The sequence below is a fragment of the Planococcus citri genome, chromosome 4 (assembly GCF_950023065.1).
Source record: "Planococcus citri chromosome 4, ihPlaCitr1.1, whole genome shotgun sequence".
NCBI classification, from domain to species: domain Eukaryota; kingdom Metazoa; phylum Arthropoda; class Insecta; order Hemiptera; family Pseudococcidae; genus Planococcus; species Planococcus citri.
The window spans coordinates 67,240,299-67,264,310 of NC_088680.1; the positions used below are offsets into that span (position 1 = coordinate 67,240,299).

The 24,012-nt window shown below is 35.6% G+C and overlaps 3 protein-coding genes across 5 annotated transcripts in view; all 3 read left to right on the forward strand.

The window, feature by feature from the left end:
• The window catches only part of LOC135842291 (fibroblast growth factor receptor 2-like), a 72,606-nt gene that overhangs the window by 7,158 nt on the left and 41,436 nt on the right, over positions 1-24,012 (forward strand). The window lies entirely within an intron of this gene.
• Positions 12,563-14,028, forward strand: LOC135845516 (uncharacterized). The gene is made up of 2 exons (XM_065364106.1): positions 12,563-12,783; positions 12,872-14,028. The coding sequence occupies exons 1-2, from the start codon at positions 12,617-12,619 to the stop codon at positions 13,716-13,718; spliced, it is 1,014 nt and encodes a 337-aa protein (XP_065220178.1). The 5' UTR covers positions 12,563-12,616; the 3' UTR covers positions 13,719-14,028.
• On the forward strand, positions 16,598-19,694 carry LOC135843556 (uncharacterized). 2 transcript variants are annotated; one of them, XR_010558345.1, is made up of 2 exons: positions 16,598-17,124; positions 17,205-19,694. XR_010558345.1 is itself a non-coding variant. In XM_065361489.1 (2 exons), exons 1-2 carry the CDS (start codon positions 17,027-17,029, stop codon positions 18,179-18,181), a joined length of 984 nt encoding a protein of 327 aa, XP_065217561.1. In that variant the 5' UTR covers positions 16,598-17,026; the 3' UTR covers positions 18,182-19,694. The 2 variants fall into 2 exon arrangements, 1 of the variants encoding a protein (XP_065217561.1); XM_065361489.1 differs by having other exon boundaries at positions 17,296-19,694.

Genomic DNA, 24,012 nt, shown 5'->3' on the forward strand with positions numbered 1-24,012 from the left:
CAAAACATGGTGGAAACGGTGAGCTAAATGCTAATTCTTCTTGAAACTGGTAAGAAACATTTACTGAAAGCATTACATCACGCGAAAAATGATGACTCTCCCCTTTACGCGCCCCCATCAACCCCTAATTGCAAATAAAAATATACTGGTCAAAATTCCATCAGAATTGAAATATTAAGCCAGTTACTGTTCAATATTGATCGATATGTTCCGCTAAAAGTGTCGGAATCATCGCATACCTTCCACCCCCTCATGGGGGCAGACCCCTAAAATGTGGAGTCAATGAAAAACCCACTTATGGAACTGAAATTCTGTAAATATGTACTTCTCTGGTCATGGGAATATATTTAATGGTCCATTTCATCGATTACATTCCTCACCCCGCCCCCATCCCTCCCCCTTTATATACCATTATACAAAATTTGATCAAAAAGTAACCCCTCCTGCTTTGTAGCACGCTCCATACAAAAGTTACAGAAGTCGTTGTACACTTAATACATAGAGAATTTCATCAGCTTTCCAACGGTATGTTTGTGATCATTGTGAAATGAAAACAAGCGAACCTTTGTCCAATAAAGTGAATGAAGGTTTGGGTGCTCAGTCCATGCGAAAGCAATTTTTGAATTTTTTATTTCCCTTCTGCTGATTACCGTATAATTTTTTCAGCGATGTCATGAATCATGATTAAAGAATCCATCGCATCTGTACCTATGTTTGGTACTGCTGTAAACTGTCTATCAGAAAGAATAACTTTCACTTCGAGGTTGAAAAATTCTTGGATATTTGGAAAGAGCATCAAGCATGCTAGAAAAAAACCGCCGAATCCAAAATTACTTCTCTCCGAGTTGATTTCTAGTTTTTCGGCGAATTTTCAAGAATGTCAGAATAAGCCGAAAGTTGTTAAAAAACTAAATCACTTTTTGTCAAATTTTCCAAGTAGTCTTGTTGTTGCTAAAATTGTCGCTTTTTTTCAAAATTTATCCATAAGTCTCGTTTTCAACTTGAAAACCGAAAAAAAGCTTGGCTTTTGCGATTAAAATTTTGAATAGATATCATTCTTTGTAAATAGGTAATTTTTTAAAAAATCAAGAAAAAATTCGTTTTTTAGAAAATTTGCAGAAAAATCTCATATTTTCCAAGATTTTCTCAAAAGTCTCCCTTTTTTGCGAGAAACTGTCAATAATTAGGTACGTACATTTTTATATTGAAAGTATCATTTTTTTTTTGTTGAAAAATCTCGGATTTTTGCCAAAAACTCCAAAAAGTTTTACTATATTTTCAAAATTTGTTCCGAAGAGTCGCTTTTTTCCAGAAATTCTAAAAAACGCTGCTGAAATGGTCAAATGTCTCGGTTTTTTCGAGAAATTGCCAAAATTCTCTCTTTTTAATTGCCATAAAATCGTGCTACGGAAAGGTTCGTTTTTTTTCGGTGATTTTTTCACGTTTTGTTACTTTCACGATTTGTTGGCTACTGAAGTTACTTTTTTTGGAATAAAATGTGTAGGAGCCATGTTTCTGGAGAAAGTTTGGAATTCTGGAGAAACCGAAAATCGCGCTGGAAGCTCCAGAATGTCTAGAAATGGTGAAATTACGTTTGGAAAAGTTGATGTTGATTTCGGGACTAATTTCCATTATTTTTACCAAATAAGTATGCATTTAAAAAATTTTAAAAATTGGTAAAAAAATAATAAATTGTCGTGTAAATGGTCAATTTTAAATTTTCAAAAATTTGTTGAAAATCAGTGAAAATCTCATTTTTGAGATGAAAGTTAATCAGAAAAATTTTTAGCTCCGGGGGTGCCCCCTGGACGGTAGATTTGGACTCTCAAAGAGGGGGAGTGGTATTGTCGAAAAAATAGTGGTTTTTTCGCTTCTGTGTGTCGCTACACAGCCTGTTTTGGGAACAATGGCCCAGTCTCTAATAGAGCGGAAAATAACGTAAAAAATCAGAGGCTAAAATGAAAAAATTGGCACATACATTTTTTCTTCTGGAATGTGTTGAGATGGACCCTCTGAGCTACCAGAAAAAACCCGACCCCCTTGGAGATAATTTTTTTAGGGGGTTGAAACCGGTTCCGATTCATGCTTTTTGCGATTTACTGCGCAAATATCTATTGTGTTTACGAGAAAAACTTGTATATGACTTAAAATGTTCCCTTTCTAATTTTCGATAATTTGATACTACGCTCGATACCCATCCCTCAAGAGGGGCGTCTTAAAAAAGGGGTGGAAAGAATAGGTGTTTCAAAAATAGCCTGTCCAATAAATCAATCAAAGTTACCACTTAATATCATTCGTTTTCGCTCAATTTTTTTTTTTTACAAAGTCAACTCACCCAACTACCAATTAAACCTCCATCGATTGGTCTTCAACCCCCCCCCCCACCGGTGGATTTGTGAGGGGTGCTTGATTTTTCAAGTAACACTCAACTGAATTATACATTTTGAAAACTAATCTGGACGTGTGATATATCGAATAGTATGTTTTCAAGATCGCTGAGTACGAATATGAACTTATTTTTTGGGCCCAACCTCGCAAAGCTTCTAACTGCCCACAAAAGGGACAAAATTTTGTGAAGAGTATGTTTTTTCACATCCTAATAAACGTTGCATAGTTATTAATTAATTAATAGATATAATTTAATTTTTTATCGAACATTATCAACTGATTTATCAGTCTGAAAAATTGGAAGAAATGAGTTCGTCGAATTAATTACTTCCTGGATATATGCATGCATTACTTTTCTGAATGATTTCGTGCAGAACTATTTCATCTTCGATCATTTTAATGAAATGATATCGTAAGGGCATTCTACGTCCTATCATTTCTATTTAATCTGCGTATTTTTCATTAATATTCATTAAAAGCTGTTGATAGCTCGAGTTACGTTGTGTTTGTGATCGTATAAAATAAGTTTGAAAATTTTTTGTGAAAATGAACACAAAACCATTGCTTTGTGTAAAGTTGATTTTTTTGCTTCATTTACTTCCATTTGCCTTATGTGACGAAAAGAAAAAGACACAAGTATTGATTAAGAAATCCTTGCATGCCGAAATTAATCGAACAGCTATTTATTCCATGATCGATTCACCCTCTGCTGACTTCCACTCTTTCCTAAAAGAAGCTCAAGTGTTCATCGACAAATCATTGCTAGTTATAGCTGTGCACGAGGACCAGAACAATTACCACTACAGTAACGTAATTATTCGATCCCCTTCAGGCTGGGGAAAAACGAATAACTTGAATATGTTCGCGTTCTATAGCGAATTGTTCGTCGATGAAAATGGAGATGAACTTCCTAGAGAGAAATCACCAGCGTATCAATATTTCACCAAAGGGCTCATTACCGATAAAAGTGGACGTGTTCTGGATGAAGTTAATGAGTTGCCTTTGGTCCATAATTACTCCAAGAATAAAGATCATTTAGCTGCGTATCCGGTGATTCGTTTGAATGGTTGTGTTGGATATGAAGACTGGAATCGAATCGTTCAGAACTCTGATAAATATGGCGTACAAGTTACAAGAACCTTTACGCAATCGGTTAATAAGGGATAGCGATCGAGGTTCCCAAGGACAAAGATGGGAAGCAAAAATCAATTTGGATCTATTTGACAACTATTATGATGAAAATAAAATTAAGGATTTAGATGAATGTTGGTTGACAACTGGCATTCACACTTTGTGTCACATCCTAGAGAAAACATACAAGAGGCATGTGGTGATAGTATTTGACGAATTTGATCACTATATTCACAGCGTATTCTTAAACGGTTCCGACGAATTTCAATCTACGGTTGAAACTAAAAATTTCGAGGGGTTTTTACATAGACTCATGATTGCAACTTTCAAAGTAAATAATTATTTGGGAAATGCCATGATTACAAGAGTATTAAATAAGGAAGATGATACTTATATGTTTTACGCGTATATATCCAACGTATTCGACGTCACTAATTTATATCCATTTTATGGCGTTTTTGAATGGGAATTCGAACATTTGAGTAGGTTACGTGGTTTCAACACGTCAAAGGATGGAAACGTATCTCGTATTCGGTACGAAGGAGTTAAAACATTACGTAACCCAGACTCGCCGATGTTCTCCACATATTCGGTCGTTAAATATGTGAATTCTGTAAATGGTGAACTGATTGTATCACAATCAACTTGATCGACTTGGATTTGCTTGGCAAATCATCAGTGAATTATTGCAGCATGAAACATTCGAAGAAGACGTAGTCAATTTCATGAAATATATGGATAATACTCCATTCACCGGATTTCCTCAACTCAGAATGTTTCATTTCATGACAGCGGCTGATTAAGAAAAAATCAATGATTTGAGATTCGTCAGGCAAACGTACCATCCGATAGGTCATCGAGCTCTTGCTTTTTTTTATCTATTGAACGTGGGAATAGCAGGAAAAAGATTCGGAAGCATGGACAGCCCTAAAAATTCCAGTGCTCGTGCACGGTTCTCCAATCAATTATCAAAATACAAACTCGTTTGGTATTTTTTTCTCAGCTTTTTCACGGATGGTTTCAAAAATGGGTCTTCACCTCATCACCTGAAATCCTAAAAACCTATATACTCGTACTACCATGTAACATGATTTTTTTCAATTTTAAGGAAATTTGAGACGTCGAAGGAGTCGAATCGAAAAACTATGTCGATATGCGTATTCGACGCTCCCCCAAATACCTAATTAACCCCATCTCACCCCTTCCCCTTCCCCTTCCCTCCCATCATGGTTTTTCGTATCCCATCATGAACACTTCATTGTTGTACGAGTATACAAATAAATATCATGGAAATGAAAATGACATGTATGCTTTGTGAATTTTTTAACATTTTCAATTTCTAGCTTTGAAATATGTTGCAAACTTTTGAAATTAAGTTTTCTAAAAAATCTCAACTTTGAACTTTTGACATTTTTGGGAAAAATCTTGAAGCAAAGTCGTAATCCTTAAACTACAAAACCGGACTGGTTAGACATGGACTTTTTAGAAATTACCTCGAAGGGAACGGGGGTGGGGGCGAGTAAACTTTAACAAATTGACGAGAGTAAATTTAAGAAGCCAGAAATGCAAAAAAATCTTGCCATTTTTCATTTTTTTTTTCAATCAGATCATGAAATTATCGAAGTATTTTAACTAAATCAAGTTTGGCCAAAATGTTTCTAGTTTGAAAATTTTTTGGTCCATTTTTGGCAAATTTTATATGGATGTCAAAATCAGCCAAATGTCGTTGAAAACAGTCGGCATTTTTTTCAAAATCACACTTTCTATTGAATTTTCCAAGTTCCTCGTAATTTTGTTTCTTGCTAAAAAGTGTCGCTTTTTCGCAAAAAATTCCAAAAAGTCTTGTTTTTCTTTTTCAAAAATTACACAAAAGTCTTGTTTTTTTACTTAAGAACTGAAAAGAAGCTTCGCTTTTCTGATAGAGTAAATGTCAGTTTTTGTAAATAATTTTTTTTTAAATTCAAAAAAAAAATTTGTTTTGTAGAAAATTTGCTGAAAAATCTCACGTTTTCCAAGAATTTCTCAAAAGTTTCCTTTTTTTGCCAGAAATTTTCAATTAAGGTGGGTATATTCAAAGACTCTTTTTTTTTTTTTGGATTTTTACCAATTTGAGATTTTGTTTGACACCTTTGTCTTTGTATAACGAATGTAATAAGCTCGTTTATTTGTATTGTTTTTTTTGATAATTTTAATTAAAATTACAAATTTTCTTCCAGTTTCAATTTTTTTTTAAATTTTCATTTGAAAAATTTGCCTTTTTAATTTTTTTGTGTGTAGGGTGGTTGGGGGGGGTCGAGTAGATGGCATTTGGAAAATTTGGTTGAAAAAGGGTAGTGAAAAATGTAGTGAAAAAGTAGCGATTTTTTTCAACAAAAAAATCCGTTAGATACCCTGAATAGGGTTCTCAAAAAAAATACAAGTTTAAGAGCGCGCGATAGGTAAAGTTTTCGTGTGGTGGTGCCATGGAACAGTGTTGACAAAATGCGCGGTAGTACGGGAGATACGGTCGTGTTTTTTTTCAAACTTTCTTTTTTTTGACCATGTTGCACCTCCCAGTGGGATCCCGGGAAAATTATTATGTTAAACCTTGGGGTATCATCAAGTTTTGAAAAAAATTCAGCCATGTACCCCCCTCAAAATTTTTTAAGAACGGGTTCAAAGTTTTCAACCCACAACCCCTCTGAAAAACTAAGATGATGGAGGGGAAAAATTTCAAAAAATTACTGTGTGTACCCCCACATGATGTACACAATCTGTGAAATTTTCAAAATTTTTCATCAACCCCCCCCCCCTCACCCAAAAAAACATAACTTTGAATTTTTGATGTTTAGGGGGCAGTTTTTCTGGAAGGGGAAGGGGTGGTAGGTCAAAAATTTGCATGGAGAGTTTTTACATCAAGGGTGACTATTTAGACCACTTTTGACTCATTATGGATCAAAGGTCATTTCACCCATCTTATAGGGGAAGGCCCTTTGTTGAAAATCAGAAAAGATCACATCAGTGGCGTAGCCAAGGGGGGGGCGAAGGGGGCCATGGCCCCCCCCCCCCTTGCGAGCGAAAATTTGAAAGAAAACATGCAAAAATGGACGTTTTTTCGTTGTTTTGACCCATTTTTCCCAGAAATTTTCGCTCTCGCTTCGCTCGAGCAGTGATTTTGCCTTCATTTTCATAAAATCACCACACATTACAATAGATTTCCAGAAAATTACCCCTCATTTCGATTTTTCATGCCTAAAAATCTGGTTTTGCCCCCTCCTTGAGAAAATCCTGGCTACGCCACTGGATCACATAAGGTGCACCGGGGCAAGTCAGAATGATTTTTCGCAATTTCAACTTTGACCAGCTGTCACTCCCCTTCTAATGAACCAATATGGATCAAATTTATTATGTAGGTTCCCATAAGGGTTCCTTAACCTATGGTGAAAATTTAAGCGTGATTGACACAGCAGCTTTCGCTCAGTGGAATAAAATATAAACTGTTCTGACTTCCCCCAATTGGGGAAAGTCAGAACAGGCTAAACTTTGCAGAGGCGTAGATCACAAACGGAGCGTCCTAGAAGAATTGCATAGCAACAAAATTGTAGAGAATTTAATTCTCTTTGAGATCACTCTCATCAGATTTTCACTAGGACGCATGGTTCGTCCGCTATATGCGAAAAACTAAGAAATAGAAAGTCTGTATTTTAGACCAAATTCAAAACAAGTTCAAAACAACAACAAAATATAATTGAACCAAAGACATCTACAATGAAACTGAATCGCAAACATTTTTATGCTGTGATGAAGTAGGGGTAGTACCCTCAAGTCACCTTTAGTGGCACTTCGCCAGATATAAACCTCTAGGTGCTAGAGCAAGTTTTCTAACTTACCCCGAATTCCAACTTCCCCCGGTGCACCTTACCTCATTTTGTGATGAAAATACTCAGAAAAAATTTCAACTCCGGAGGTGCTCCCTAGGTGGTAGATTTGGACTCTCAAAGAGGAGGAGGGGTATTGTCGAAAAAATTGTGGTTTTTTCGATTCTGTCGCTACACAACCTGTTTTGAAAAAAATGGCCCTCATTCGTTTTCACTCATTTTTTTTTTTTACAAAGGCTACTCACCCAACTACTAATTAAGCCACCATTGAGTGGTCTTCAACACTCCTCGGGGGGGGGGGGATATCGTGTCCCAAAAAAATGGTCAAAATTTTGAAACATCATTAACAGTCGAGTGATACATATACTTATCGAAAGGTATAAGTGACAACAATACCGTCTTCCTGAAACTAAAACTGAACTGAATCATTTAATACGTCAAGTCCAAAATGAACTGGAAAGCTTTAGATGTGTAATGTACCAAAAATATACTTATCTACTCTTGGTTTAGAGAAGAATGATCTTTGGAAAGCTACTAAAAGAATAATCAGGCATCATAAACCCATTCCATCTCTAAATCTTCAAAACTCCACTGCTACAACTGATTTGGAGAAAAGCAATGCCTTTGCTGAGTACTTTGCAGATATATATGAACGAGATGTGAATACTAACACCCATGAAGATGTGAGGATGAAGCAAAACATCAACTGCATTGATAAATGCCCTGCAAAACATATCGCTGAATATGAATATGGACTTATTTTTCGGGCCCAGCTCTTTAATATCCCTCCGTGTCTCTAAAAGGGTGCCAAAATTTTGAAAAATGTGAAAAGTCGAGTTATATGCTTTCGAGGTTGCTGAGTACGAATATAAACTTATTTTTGGGCCCAACCTCACAAAGCTTTTAACTGCCCCACAAAAGGGTCAGAATTTTGTGAAAAGTATGTTTTTCACATCCTAATGAACGTTGCATAATTAATTTAAATTATTTATCGAACATTCTTAATTGATTGATCTGCCTGAAGAATTGGAAGAAATGAGTTCGTCGAATTAATTACTTCCTGGATATATGCATTACTTTTCTGAATATTTTAATGAAATGATATCATAAGAGAATTCTACGTCCTATCATTTCAATTTAATCTGCATATTTTTCATTAATATTCTTTTAAAGCTGTTGATAGCTCGAGTTACGTTGTGTTTATGATCGTATAAAATAAGTTTGAAAATTTTTTGTGAAAATGAACACAAAACCATTGCTTCGTGTAACGTTGATTTTTTTGCTTCATTTACTACCATTTGCCTTATGTGACGAAAAGAAAAAGACTCAAGTATTGATTAAGAAATCCTTACATGCTGAAATTAATCGAACAGTCATATATTCCATGGTCGATTCACCCTCTGCTGACTTCCTTTCTTTCCTGAAAGAAGCCCAGGTATTCATCGACAAATCATTGCTAGTTATAGCTGTGCACGAGGGCCAGGACGATGAGTGCTACTCTGTCGTAATTATTACATGCCCTTCAGGCTGGGGAAAAACGAATAACTTGAATATGTTCGCATTCTATAGCGAACTGTTCGTCGATGAAAATGGAGATGAACTTCCTAGAGAGAAATCACCAGCGTATCAATATTTCATCAAAGGGCTTATTACCGATAAAAGTGGACGAGTTCTGGATGAAGTTAATGAGTTGCCTTTGATCCATGATTACTCCAAGAATAAGGATCATTTAGCTGCGTATCCGGTGATTCGTTTGAATGGCTCTGTGTTGGATATGGAGTCTGGAATCGAATCGTTCAGAGTTCTGATAAATATGGCGTACAAGTTACACGAACCTTTACGCAATCGATTAATAAGGGATAGCGATCGAGGTCCTCTGGTACAAAGAGAGCACGCGAAAATCAATTTGGAACTTTTCGACCTGTTTTACGATGAAAATAAAATTAAGGATTTGCCTGGAGAGAGGTTTAAAGGTGGCATTTTCACTTTGTGTGAAATCCTGAAGCAAACATACAACAGGACGGTGGTGATAATATTTGACGAATATGATCGCTATGTTCACAGCGCATTCCTAACCGGTTCCAAATTTCAATCTACGCCGGTTGAAACTAAAAATTTCATGGAGTTTTTCGGAACATTCATGTGGGTAACTTTCAGAGATAATAATTATTTAGAAAAAGCCATGATTACAGGAGTATTGCATATCGACGATGGTACTAATACGTATCCAAATCCGTGGTACTCGTATAGATCCAACGTATTCGGCGTCTCTAATTTATATCCGTTTTATGGAGTTTTTGAATGGGAATTCGAACATTTGAGTAGGTTACGTGGTTTCAACACGTCAAAGGATGGGCACGTATCTCGTATTCAGTATGAAGGATTTCGAGCATTACGTAACCTAGATTCGCCGATGTTCTCCACGTATTCTGTCGCCAAATATGTGAATTCCGTAAACGGCGAATTGATTGTATCGCATCAACTTGAATTCGCGGAAAAAATCATCAGTGAATTATTACAGCACGAAACATTCGAAGATGAACTGATCGATTTCATTAAATGTACGGATAATACTCGATTCCTCGGGATTCCTCATCCTAGAATATTTTATTTCATGACAGTAGCTGAATGTGAATTAATCAATGATTTGAGATTCGTCAGGCAACCGTACCATAGGGTAGGTCATCGAGCTGTTGTTTTTTTCTATCTATTGAACGTCGGAATAGCATCGTTACATAAAAAACAGTCTAAAATAATGTGGGATGTCGTCATAAAAGGTCTCAATCTAGAAGTAGTTGATTTTTTGAAGAAACGAATTTTAGCCAAATATCAGCTGCTTAACAATTCCATGATTCTGAATACATCTGCGGTTCTCGAGTATGCGAGAAGAGCGGACGATAATGATACCCTACCGAAAGTGATGAAATCCATTGCAGAATATTTACATATTGTAACCGAAGGAAAAGGATTCGATAGCATGGGGACCTTCGAGAGTCCTAGAAATTTCAGAAAATATAAGCTGCTTCGGTATTTTTTTCTCAATGCTTTGTCACGGATGTCTCCAAAAATGGGTCTTTGTCGGAACGATCCATTTACCACATTCGCATACGTGGATATTTTCATCTTGGCAGACGATATGGCTTTGATAATCGATTATAAATGCGATGAATGTGACAGCATCGATGAAGCTTTCAACCCAATAATATCTTACGGATTCAAATGTCATTCCCACTACTCCAAGTACAAGCACCTTAAATTTCTAGCTCTCCAGGTGTATGATTCTTTGACTATAGAAGCCAAGGGAATCACTTTTGAAACTGCGATGATCAAGCAAGAGTTTTTAGATTGGATTGGTCAAAATGAAATTATTGCAGAAACAACAATAACTGATGAATATGAAAAAATGACGATTGCGAGCTCCCAAATTTCTAAAAAGCTGATGAACGATAGGAAACCTGCTGTGTGCCGTTATGAAAACGATACGTTATTATACCCTGCTTACCCAAAGTCAGAAAATGAAATGATTTGAGCCATTTTTTTTCCATTTCGTAATGATTTCTTGGTAATAAAGAGTGATAAATTTTTATTTTATTCGATTCCCAAAGATTAACGTATGTGAAGAAGGTGCCCTTCAGAAAATTCTGCTCTTTTGCTTTTCTTATCATGAAAGCCTGCTTGTCTGACACTTTCTATGGTTTAAATCATGGAACAAACATTTCAAGACTACCCCTACTGAAAAATACTGAAATATTTTTGGGAAAATTACTTGTTTCTTTCATATTTTAAATCCGAAATTTTTGAATTTCCAATTCATTCTTCCCTTATTTTGAAATTGGAATTTCTAAAAAATTTCTCTCAAGTGAAGATAAATTTGAGGAGAAAGATCTAAAATCTGAAAACTTTGAATGGATTAAACTCCTCTCTATTCCATTCAAATAAAATTTGAAAAATTTTCACCTTTTTATCTTTTTTGCTATTTTTTAATCGCGGAACAAAAATCTTGGGACTCCCTCTTCTGAAAAATATCGAGGTACGAGTATTTTTGGGAAAATCACTTGTTTTTTCATATTTTAGATCAAACATTTTAAAATTTCCCACTTATTGTTCCCTTAGTTTGTAAATTTTGATTTTTGAAAATTTTTACTCAAGTGATAATAAATTTTGGGGAAAAGATCTGAACATCTGAAAATTTTGAATTGAAAAAAAGAAATGGAAATGCTTTCTAGAAGTTACCTTAGAGGAGGGAGGGGGAGTAAACTTGAAAAAATTGAGGAGTGTAAATTTTTTGATGACAAAAATTTAGAAAAATCGTGCCATTTTCCATTTTTTTCAATCGGACCATGAAATTATCTATTTTTTAAGTAGGTACCTGTATACACCAAGTTTGGCCAAAATGTATACTGTTTTGAGAATTTTTTGGTCCATCTCCACTAAAATTCCAGAATGAAATTTGATTGGTTTTTCGTATCTCGTAAATTTTCATATTTAAAAAGTTTAAATTTTTGTGTACGAGCTTTTTGTGAAAAATTTTCAAAATTTATGTGTGCTTATTTAGGGATTTTGTGCACGTGTATAAATAATGTGAAATTCCAAAATAAAATTTAACCCCAGTGAGTGAGTTTTCATATGTATTATAGATTCTTTAAACTTTTATATCTCGGCTTTCTGTAAAAAATTTTCAAAATTTATTGAATCTCATTTTAACGAAAAATGCATGATATTTTTCATGGCAGGACCTTGAAATTTAATTTCCAAAATAATTTTTTTCAAATAAAAATTCCCACCGTCAATCTCCTTATTTTTGACCAAAATTTTTTTTAATTTGAAAATTACGTCACTCCCACATTTGTAACCGAAAAATTTTCGTATCCTTACATTGTAAATTTATTTTGGAAATTGTGACAGAAAAAATGCCCATTTTGAGCATTTCTTCCAATTCCAAACTGAAATTTTCAGTAAAACTTATTTTTTTAAAATATACTTATGTTCGACAAAGTTATACTCCTCCTTCCCATTTATAATGAAATTTTTCAATTTTCATCCGTCAGATTCTTCTCGGGCATCAAAAAGTTAAATTGTGTTCAATCGGTTACGGATTTTTTTGCCTTTTTTATCGCTTGACTGAACAAATTAATATTGGCTGATTAGATTAAATCGAGATTTTTTGAAATTGAAAAATCATAATACCTTGACAATTTTATAAACGTATTCACTTCAACATCAATATCTCGAATCGTGGTATGAGAAGAACACCATTAATCCTTTCATATGTAAATGTATTAAATTGTATTTTAAATATTTTTTTCTCCGATATAATGGAGTGTTTTGAAGGTGGCAGGTTCATGATTTGTTGGTGTCTTATTTTCCACTTTTCAAGTCACACTGCGGTAACTATTGCAGAAATGGAGTAAGTACAATATATTTTTATGATATGTGGCTTGTACGCTCGTACCAGAATAAACAGGGTGTAACGCTGTATAATCATTTTTCTGCAGGATCCTAAGCCAGTCAGCGCAAAATTCCTTATTTCGAGGTATCTTCAATGATACGACCGTATTATTGTCATTTTTAAACTCCATCTCCGTGTTCTATCCGGACATAAATGTGGAAGAATTAACTGATATCGATATAAATCCTCGAGAGCCCAAAAGAGGGGTAGACCAACCGGAAACGATCTTCGATGCATGGGCTACCGATAAACATGGTGAAAATTACATATTCCAGATGCAACAGTCCTTCAAACCGTTCCAAGCTAGCATGTACCAATATTATGCCGCCCAAGCGTATTGCGATGCTATCGAATTAAAGTATAACAAATTTCAAAAACAACATGGCAGAGCCCCAAACGATCGAGAACTTTACGCAGACGCCCCCAGCGTTTTTCTCATCGTCTTTACGGATGACCTGCCTGTAAAACCATTCACCTGCGGTGATTCTATGCACGCTTGTATCGATGAGTTTGACCAAGAATCAAAATTAAATTTCATGTTTACTAATTTACAAAAAATAGATGAAATGCCTAATCACGGTTTTACTAAATGGATCCATTTTTTGAAACATTCGCGAAATGGATGGCTTCCAAAGAAACTAGAACCAATTTATGAAAATGAGATGGGTATCATTCGAGCTCTCAAGATTATGAAAGAAACATCGCCTGTGAGTGGGAATGTGAAGCTGAAAGAAAAATCGAAGAACTTGATCGAAGCTAAAGAAGAGGCTCGCCAGGAGGCTCTCGAGGAGGTAGCTAAGCGTCTTTTGAAGCAAAATATGACCAATGACGAAATTTGGGATATAACCGGTCTAAGCAAAGATCGAATAGAAATATTGCGAAACGATATCTAATAAGTATGGCATCCTTTGCCTAGGTTGAAGGGAGTCAATTGTGATGCGAAATATGTACTGTTATGAGAGCGGTCACAGTATTTGACGTTTGTTTGAATTTTTTCTCAAAATAATATCTATCAATATAATAACCCTGTGAGTACCTCATGGATCAATAGAAATATGTATAAAAAGTTCATCAACCTGGGTGGTTTAATTTGAATTCATTTCTGTTCATTTATACTTGTCTGATAATAATTAATCAGTAAAAAGGAGTTGCCAAGATTTCATAATGGATCATTCCACGTCAATCGGACCAAGAAGTGGTAGGTGGGTTCGCCGATTTTTTTGAAATTTTTCCTGTGGAAAGACCTTCCAAAGGGATGACCAATGGCGCAAATCCCAGCCCTCTAGCCCATTTTTAACGGCAGCCAGGGGGTGTCAAAGTTTTCAGTGATCCTAAAATACCATCCATTTCAGCAGTGGATTACTCGATAACCGCGATACCTATCAAAATGGAACTTTTCCCGATAGTTAGGGGTTTTGAAAGGCTTTTTGGTTATATCATAAAAATCAGTGTTGCCACTTTTTTTCGTACAAAAAATTAGCTGAAAAAGTTTCAAAACGTAATTTTTATATCGTTCCGACTCCCAAAAATTCTGAAAAAAATATATTATGGACAACTTTTCATGCTGAACAACATATTAAAAAATTGGGATGGTAACTTGGCGCAAAGTCGATTTAATAAAATTTAAAGTTTGCGAAAAAATGCGATTTTTTTATTTAAAACATGAAAAAAAGTTTTGATTGGTAAAGTTGACCCATTTGACCCCTATTTTTACGTATCTGTTGAAAAAGTTGAAAAAACCCTTTCACTCGATGAAATAAACACCTCACATGAAAATCAAAATTTGAAAAAATTCAATTTTCAATTTCAAACATCAAAAAAAGTTTAAATTGATTCAGGTGTCTTATTTTGACCTCTTTCTGACGTATTTCATGAAAAAGTGTTAAAGTTGGTTTAGACATTATCTAGATGGTGGGAATCGTATTTAATTCCTACTGGAGCGGGACAATAATTATTCCTTACGTGGGGAATAATTACCACTTACCTGGATAGCTCGAGAGATGATATGGGGTAGATAATCCTGCCTAACTAATCACGTATGTACTCTAATAATAATAAAACACATTCGTGATGACTACTAAAATGTTTTTATTAAATATTAGTTACATATGTATTAGAAGGTGCGTAGAGGGCAATTACAAACTACACAGTTGAACATAATGAAATGATCAGGCGCGTTACCTGCCACTTACGACCTGGATAAATATAATAATTCCAACCATTTACGTATTAAGTGAGTACCTAATACATACATGATCAGAATGTCACAAATAATTGAGATGTAGTTACAATTATCATGAGTTAATTTGGGTAGGTCTCATAAATATAATATTCCTACTTCGACTAACTCAATTAATTAATACTAAACTATAATTAATTGAGGGAACCATCAGGCCCAAATAAGTATTTCTCAATACTTACCAAAGACACTGTACATATTACCTATCCAATCGATGTACTCACTAAATCCTAGTACTTGATATGTAGGTACGTACTTACACAAGGTTCGATATAATGCGAGAAATGCCTTTGATGCCTGGGGTGATCAAATGTGCATCCAAAAGAACCATATTGATTACGTGGAATTAATCAATATGTTCAGAGAAACACTAATTACCACGTTAGAAGTGGGTTAAACACGATAAATGGTGCATTGTCTTAAGGACTATGCACTTTCACATTTTCCAATGCCGAAGCGAGAATACATATTTACAACATTGACTTAGCTCCAGAGAGCTCGAGATTCCGGTGCTAAGTGAAGAGCCTTGCTTGCGATCTTGCAACAGTTGATGGATCCACGAGCAGAGAATCCCCCACGTTCCCCTTACTTCCAGTATAGGTATAATTTTAGAGAGAGCAAGTAACGAAGTATCTCCCTATAAATAGATCGAGTAATATTGTGCAAAAAGGGAGTTATACTAATAATCGCTAAGGAGGTTACGGGCATCCTGCCTCTCACAAAAGTTGATAAAAATTAAACTCACAACAAAAAAATAAAAATTCGTTCATTTTTTGAATCTTATCAAATTTTGATTTTTTTTGTGAGGAGTTCATTTCATCGAGTGAAAGGGGTTTTTCAACTTTTTCAACAGATACGTAAAAATAGGGGTCAAATGGGTCAACTTTATCTATCAAAACTTGTTTTCATGTTTTAAATAAAAAAATCGCATTTTTTCGCAAACTTTAAATTTTATTAAATCGACTTTGCGCCAAGTTACCATCCCAATTTTTTAATATGTTGTTCAGCATGAAAAGTTGTCCATAATATATTTTTTTCAGAATTTTTGGGAGTCGGAACGATATAAAAACTACGTTTTGAAACTTTTCCAGCTAATTTTTTGTACGAAAAAAAGTGGCAACACTGATTTTTATGATATCACCAAAAAGCCTTTCAAAACCCCTGATTATCGGAAAAAGTTCCGTTTTGATAGGTATCGCGGTTATCGAGTAATCCACTGCTGAAATGGATGGTATTTTAGGATCACTGAAAATTTTGACACCCCCTGGCTGCCGTTGAAAATGGGCTAGAGGGCTGGGATTTGCGCCATTGGTCATCCCTTTGGAAGATCTTTCCACAGGAAAAATTTCAAAAAAATTGGCGAACCCACCTACCACTTCTTGGTCCGATTGACGTGGAATGACCCATATGAGTATATTTTTCTTAGAAAACATAACTCGGATTTTGGTTCTTATGTTATTTCTCATTTAGTACTAACGAAAGTGGTTTTCCATCTTCAACCGTGGGTGGTACCTCCCAAAACACGATTTTCAAGCGTTGTACGCTCTGCAGTTTTTTTTAATTTTTAAATTTTTGTTCATTATATTTCTGCGGCTATTTTGAACCGATTGATTTGAACCTTAGTATGAAGTTCAAGTACTCGAGGGTGATTTCATTTTGAAAACTTCAAATTGATAGGAAAGGGGAGTTCAAAGTGTGGGGAAAAAACAAAAAAATTCTGCAAAAAATGGTCCGAATACTCATAAACTTGTAAGCCATATTGAACGGGATGCCCTCTTTATCGCTTGACCTGGATAATTAATTTTGGTTGATTAGAGTAGATCAAAATTTTTTGAAATTGAAGAATCGTAATACCTTGAAAATTTTGAGAACGTATTTATTTAACATCAATATCACGAATCGTGATGTGAGCGAGGAATACCATTGATTATTAATATATACTTTGAATTATTCTTTTCTTTGATGATGGAGTGGTTTAAAGGTGGTAGATTTATGATTTATTGGTGTCTTATTTTCCACTTTTCAAGTTTTCCTCTGACAGCTGTTGCAGAAAGTGAAGAGTAAGTATTTATATGATGATTGATGAGCTCTTTGTGTGTGGTGTGGCATGCAAACTATACATATGTATGTATGTGTACAGGTGTACATTCATATAGACCTATGATGACCATAATGGCGTGTGTGTCTTAGTGTGCTCGTACCAGAATGAACAGGATGTAATTTTTGTGCAGGATCCTACCCAAGACAATGCAAGATGAGATATTTCAATTCATCTTTCGTGATACGAATGTATTGTTGTCATTTTTAAATGCCGTCTTCAAGGAACATCAGGCTATGGGAGTTGGAGAATTAACTATGATCGATTTACATTCTCGAGAGCCTAAAAGAAGGGTAGATCGATCGCAAGCGATCTTCGACGTATCGGTCACCGATAACTTCGGTGAAAATTACATAATCGAGATGCAACGGGACTTCGAATCGTTCCATGTTGACAAGTTCCAATATTACGCCACCCAAGCATATTGTGATTTCTTTGAAGTTAAATATAAAAAACTTGTAGAAGAACACAAAAGACCCCCAAGTAATCGAGAACTTTACAGAAACGCCCCAAGAATTATCCTTATCGTCATCACAAAAAATCTGTCTGCTAAACCATTTGTAGTACCCTCTTTAGCGCGAACCTCCTCCAACTATTCTATTTACGCTAGTACCGAAAAGTTTGGCCACGAATCGAAATTAAATTACCTGTTTATTGATTTGGAAGAATTTCAAGAGCGAGCGCCGAAATCCAGTTATGAAAAATGGATCCATTTTTTCAAGTACGAGTATTATACGAAGGACGCAACGATTTCCAATGATCTAGAACTAATTTACGCAGATGAAAAGGATATTTTGAAAGCTCTCAGAATTTTGAGAGAAGTATTGCCCAGCTATAAGGAGAAGTATAACGAAGAATGGGAAAAAAGAATGGAAGATCAGGACGCGGGTTACCATCAGGGTATGCGAGAAATAGCTGAACGCCTTTTGGAGCAAAATGAAACAAACGCGTTAATTCAGAAAATAACTCATTTAAGCGACGAGGAAATCGACGAATTAAGAAACGAATTACACCAGTGAATTCAAAATTTAGTGAATTTTGAAAAAAAATCTCAGCAAAAAGCAAAGTGAGCATGAATTGTCAAAATCAAATACCAAAAAAACCATTATTCATCTCACATACCTAATTACCTAAATACTTATTCAAAAACTGACCAAAAATGGAAATCGTTTCATTTCCTTTTTTCGACCCTCACCCTCGAGGCAGAAATGGGGGGGGGGGGTTAATTTAATTTTCAGAAAATTTTGAAACCACCACTTTGAACCCTGTTGAAAAGCTTTTCACATGATTAGTTTCTGAAAAATCTCCATTCTACTAAATTTTGAGCTCAATAAAATGTTGCACTGGTATTCGAAAATCCAGTTTTCCAATTTTTCGTAATTTCAATATTTTGGAAACCCCTGGAAAACTAGAAACCTGTGATTTGCGCCAATAAACGTAACGTTTTGAGGTATATATTCAATTATCTAGATGAAAAAGTTGAATTAAGCTTCAATGTATATTTCTAATTTTAAACCCTTTTTAGAGCCCCCTCCCAATACTTCAGGCACCCCTAAAAAAGGCGTTTATGCATATTTTTTTGAAATAAATCGAATAATTTACATGTGAAACACGCTAGCAAGAGCTCAATAATTTTTCATTTGATTTTTCCTGTAATTTTCATAATTAAGCTTTTTTGGGTCAAATTCTGAGATTTTACTTCGTTGAAATCGTAAATAGTGATGTTGATAAAGTTTTTTAGAAGAGCAAAATCTCAGAATTTGACCCAAAAAAGCTCAATCATGAAATTATGGGAAAATTCGCGATTTTAAATGAATTACAAATCTTTTTGACTCTTTTAGCGTCCAACTTTTGAAATTCAAATTTTTTTTGCGAATTCAACGGTTGGCTGTTAAAATAAAGTGTGAAAAAGATGTGCAATAATTATTCTTCCAAAATTGAGAATTTTCTCCAGGTTTTCTCAAATTTTTTGCCAAAATGGTTCAAGAAAATACAGACATTTTTTTTTTCAAATCAACAGTTACTTTTGCTCTTGCTTTATTAGGATCTCTTGGCATTTTTTCAAATTCTGAAAAATGCCAATTGTTCAAAAACAACGAGATAGTTTTACAAAATCTTGAGTAAAGAATGAAATGAAAATTTTGCAGGTCATGGCATTGATTTTTTTTTTTAATTCAAAAAAGTAGGTAACACAAAAATCACAAAAATGTCTCAACTCTGGATTTCAACGAATCTTGGTAGAGGTTGTGTGAAATTTTTTTGACAATTCTTTCGTTATTCTCTCTTCTTATTGTTCCAAGGTCAAATTTTTCCAAAAATAACCAACGAGTTATTATTAAAATGTACAATATTACAGTACTTTTAAAAAATGAAATACACAGTTTCAGGAGTACGTAGGTACTCTAATTCTTTAACTATCTGCTTGAGATAACAAAGTGAAATTAAAAAAAAAAAATTGATAAAATAGACAAAAATAAGAAAATTTGTGAAGAAAACTAATAAATAATTTAGACAGTATGTAAGTATATTGTACCTATTCAAAAAAATGAACATAAACATGTTTTTGTAAGAAATCTTATCCTTAAAAAATTAGCATTGGTAAGATAACAAAATGAACATTAAAAATCAATAAAAAATGGTCAAAAAGATAAAAAATTTGAAAGAGAAAAAATCCATGGTAAAAATGTAGCGTATCTATCTGAGTGGTAAGTGAAGACCCAATTGGATGTATGCTATGTAGCAACACTATATTCACTGCAAGTGGAATTAACACAGAGAGCAGTTTACTCAGTGGGTTCCCTATGCATAATCTGTGTAAGACACTTACACCAGCTGGGTGTGCAAATAGGCAACCACAGTCAAATCAATATTATACGAGTACAAAAGAACAATGATGCAATCACACTTTTAACTTGTATTAACACAAAATATAAATACATACAATGCAGCACACATGTATTACAAGGATAAAACACTTAACATTAATCACTTAATAAAAATAATACATTAAACTACTAATAACCCATTTTAACCAAGGGCCTGAGCTCTCGAGAATTTTGGTACTTTTATCTTGTCAGATCTCAACTCTTGTCGTTGTAGAACTGCGATGAGGTCAGGTTGCTAATTTGGCTACTTAGCCAAAAGAATACCTTGTCCACGCCTATTGTTCCCTAATTGGTAGGTATAGGGTTATATTCATGTATGTGTTGGTATGTACTTGGTAGTGGCTTTACAGCATATTCCTACTCTTACACTGATAAGGTTAATAAATAGGTAGCTAAGAAGACTTTTTCCAATATGGCGGAGAAGTAGATATTTTCAACACTGATTGTAAGGTGAGAAAAAGTACACTTTTATTTCCTCTTAGGTGGAATAAAAGTAATTTCTTTTAAAATTTAGTGCTGTGCACCTACCTAACAGACCACGTTCCTATCCGCTACAGCGCGGCGTGTGTAGGGACGTTGTTAGGTAGGGATTCGTAAGCTACAATTGTGGCTTACAACGCTAGTGTTCTGTGTGTAAAAATTCAGTGTATGTACGTCGCTTACGAGTGCATGTACATAGCTCATAGGGATGCCTATCTGCTAGCTACAGAATAGGGATCTTGACCTTGTACCTACACCTCTTGGGTAGGTATGGAGTGAGGGTGCTCCTGTCACTCGGCTGCTTTCGTGCCCGGTACCGAGGGGTATAGGAATGGTAGGGTAGTGTAGGGATAAAACCCTGAGCTTTATTACTTTTTTTGTTTCCTTTTTGTTCCTTATTTTTTGCCTTTTTGTTCCTTTGTTTTACCTTATATACTCGTATTATGTTCTTTAATGTTCAAATATATAAGTTCTACCAGTACTTTGAAAGTGCTTAAAGTTTTTTTATTTCACTGAAAAGCGAATGGTGAGGCAGTAATTCGCCAGACATTCGGGAAGCTACTAGATAGCTAGGTCTTCCCTTGGGATTGTCTTTGGCCAACCTAAGGGTTGTTTCAAGTGATCGCAATGATTTCTATTAGGTCCGCTTACATCGTCGTCGTAGTCGCGCTCCTTTACAGGAGATAGCGTATATGTCCATCTATATTAGCCGGTATCTAGCGTATCTAATTGTTTCTTTCAGGGTCTTGCAGGGGGAGTTGGCTGGTGAGTTTGTTGTTAACAGTTCCGATCGTTTCCTCCCTCTCGTCGATCTTCCTTGGATTTTCCCCTGTACCGCTAGCATGAAAATACCGTTTTCTCGTATTTTATGAGCTAAATACTTTAGCTTTCTGTTTTTGATGTCTTCAACTACGACTTTCCGCTCCTCTCCTATTCTTGCTAGTACTTCCTTGTTGGTAACGAAGTCCTTCCATGAGATCCGTAGTAGCCTTCGATAGCACCACATCTCAAAAGCGGATACTTTCTTCTCGCATTCTGCACTCATGGTCCATGTTTCGCAGGAATACTTCAGAACGGTCCATACGTAGCATCGCATAATTCTCTTCCTCAGATCAATACTCATCGTTCGATTTCCCAGCACATTGGCAAGGTTGTTGAAAGCAGTCTTTGCCATTCCAATCCGTGATTTGATTTCTTTATGATCTCTACCATCGTTGTTTATCAGTGCTCCAAGGTACCTGAATTGCTTTACATTTTCAATTTCTTGTGATCAGATGTTGATTTTGACCTCTTTATCATCTCCTTTTGTAAATCTCATCACCTTGGTCTTGCCTGCATTTATTTTCATTCCATATTTTAATCCAGCACTGTTGATTTGGTTGATCATTTTCTGCATCTGCGCCTCTGTCTCAGCAAGGATCACTTTGTCGTCTGCATAACTTATTTCATTTATTCTCTTGCCGTTGATCTTGAATCCCATTCGTTCGATTCGCGCTTCTCTCATTATTTCTTCTGCATACACGTTGAACAACCTGGGTGAGAGGGGGCATCCTTGCCTCACACCTCTCTTTATTCCACATCCGTTCTCTGAGTACTCAGTTCCAATCTTGATGTTAGCGCTTTGCTCCCAGTACAGGTTCTTGATTATTTGCAGGTCTTTGTTATCGATATTGTATTTTTCCAGGATCTCCAACATCTTCTCATGGTTGACACGATCAAATGCTTTTTCATAATCGACGAAGCAAGCAATGATTTCCCTATTTGCATTCAGTGCTCTTTGAATGATCACTTTCAGCAGGGCAATTGCATCTCTCGTCCCTTTTTTTGCTACAAAGCCATATTGTGTTTCACTTAGATTTTCATCTATTTTCTTTTCAATTCTGGCATTTATGATGGAGAGTAGTAGCTTCAGTGCGTGGCTCATCAGTGCGATGGTTCTATATTCAGAGCATTTTTGCGAGTTGTTCTTTTTTGGTATTGGTACAAAATTTACTGCTTTGAAGTCCTTAGGCAGAGTGCCTTCATCGTATATTTTGTTTATTATCTTCAGCAGCTCCTTTTCATACTCTGGTGTTAAATGTTTGATCAAGTCTGCTGGTATGAGATCTTCTCCCACTGCTTTGTGGTTTCTAGCTCGCTTCACAGCATTCCTCAGCTCCCACATTTCAATTTGTGGTGCCTCTTCTGTGGATGAAACTGCAAATTGAGCCGGACGTGTATCATCTCCATACAGTTCTTGTATGTAGCTGATCCAGACCTCTTCAGTTTCTTGATTAGTAACACAGTACTTTCCGTCTTTTCCTCGCATATATGCTATTCCACTTCTCCTTTTCTTGTGGGTGGCCATCATCTGCTTCACTTTGGTATGCATTTCTCTAGAGTTGTGCCTTTTCTCCAGATCTTCTATTTCTTGACACTTCTCCTCATACCACTTGTTTTTGGCCATTCTGCACATTCCCATGATCTGATTATTTATCACTGTGTATTCATTACTTGGTCTGTTTGCTTGTCTTCGTTCTTCCATCAGATCCAGTATCTCTTGAGTCATCCATGGTTTGTGTTTTCTTCTTCCTTTGAATGGAATAGACTTTTCTGCTGCTGTTTTAACCTTTTGCTTCCATGTTTGCCACTTTTCCTCGATACCTTGTTCTTCTTCCAACCTGTCTTCCTTTTGCTTTTCCAGTTCTTCTTGGAATTTCTTTTGAACTTCTTTTGATTTGATTTTTGCAATGTCAAGTTGTTGGTATCGTTCTTTGCTCTTCTTCTGGCTCTTCAAGACTAGCTGGCATTTTGCAGCCAGTAGTTTGTGGTCAGAGTTGCAGTCAGCACCAGGATATGTGTGACAGTTCTTCACTGCGTTCCTGAATCTTCTTTTTACAAGTATATAGTCTATCTGGTTTCTGACTCGGATCTCCAGGACTGACCCATGTGTATAATCTTCTTTCATGCTGCTTGAACCAGGTATTGCATATTACTAGATCGTGTCTTTCAGCAAACTCTACGAGCATTTCACCTCTTTCATTCTGCTCTCCAAGTGCGTATCTCCCTGCAACTTGGCTGCCATGATCCTTCCCAACTTTGGCATTGAAGTCTCCCATCAAAAACACAACATCATTGTTTTTCGAGCATCTCATCACTTCTTCTAGGTCGTTGTAGAAGTTGTTGATTTCTGCTGTACTGCTTTCTGCTGTTGGCGCATAAACTTGAATTATCACCATTGGTTTTGGCTTGACCTCCAATCTCACGAGTAGTATCCTCTCTGATTTTGGAATTATGGCACTGATTTTATCGCTGATTCTGGTATGTATTAATATACCCACACCTTGTTCGTGTGTGTCTTTCCCAGCGAAGATCATTTCATAATTTTCATCTACCCGGTATCTACCGTTTCCAGTCCATCGGGTCTCACTTACTCCTAACACGTCGATTTGCAATCTCCTGGCTTCTTTAATTACACTAGCAAGTTGTCCAATTTTATACAAAGT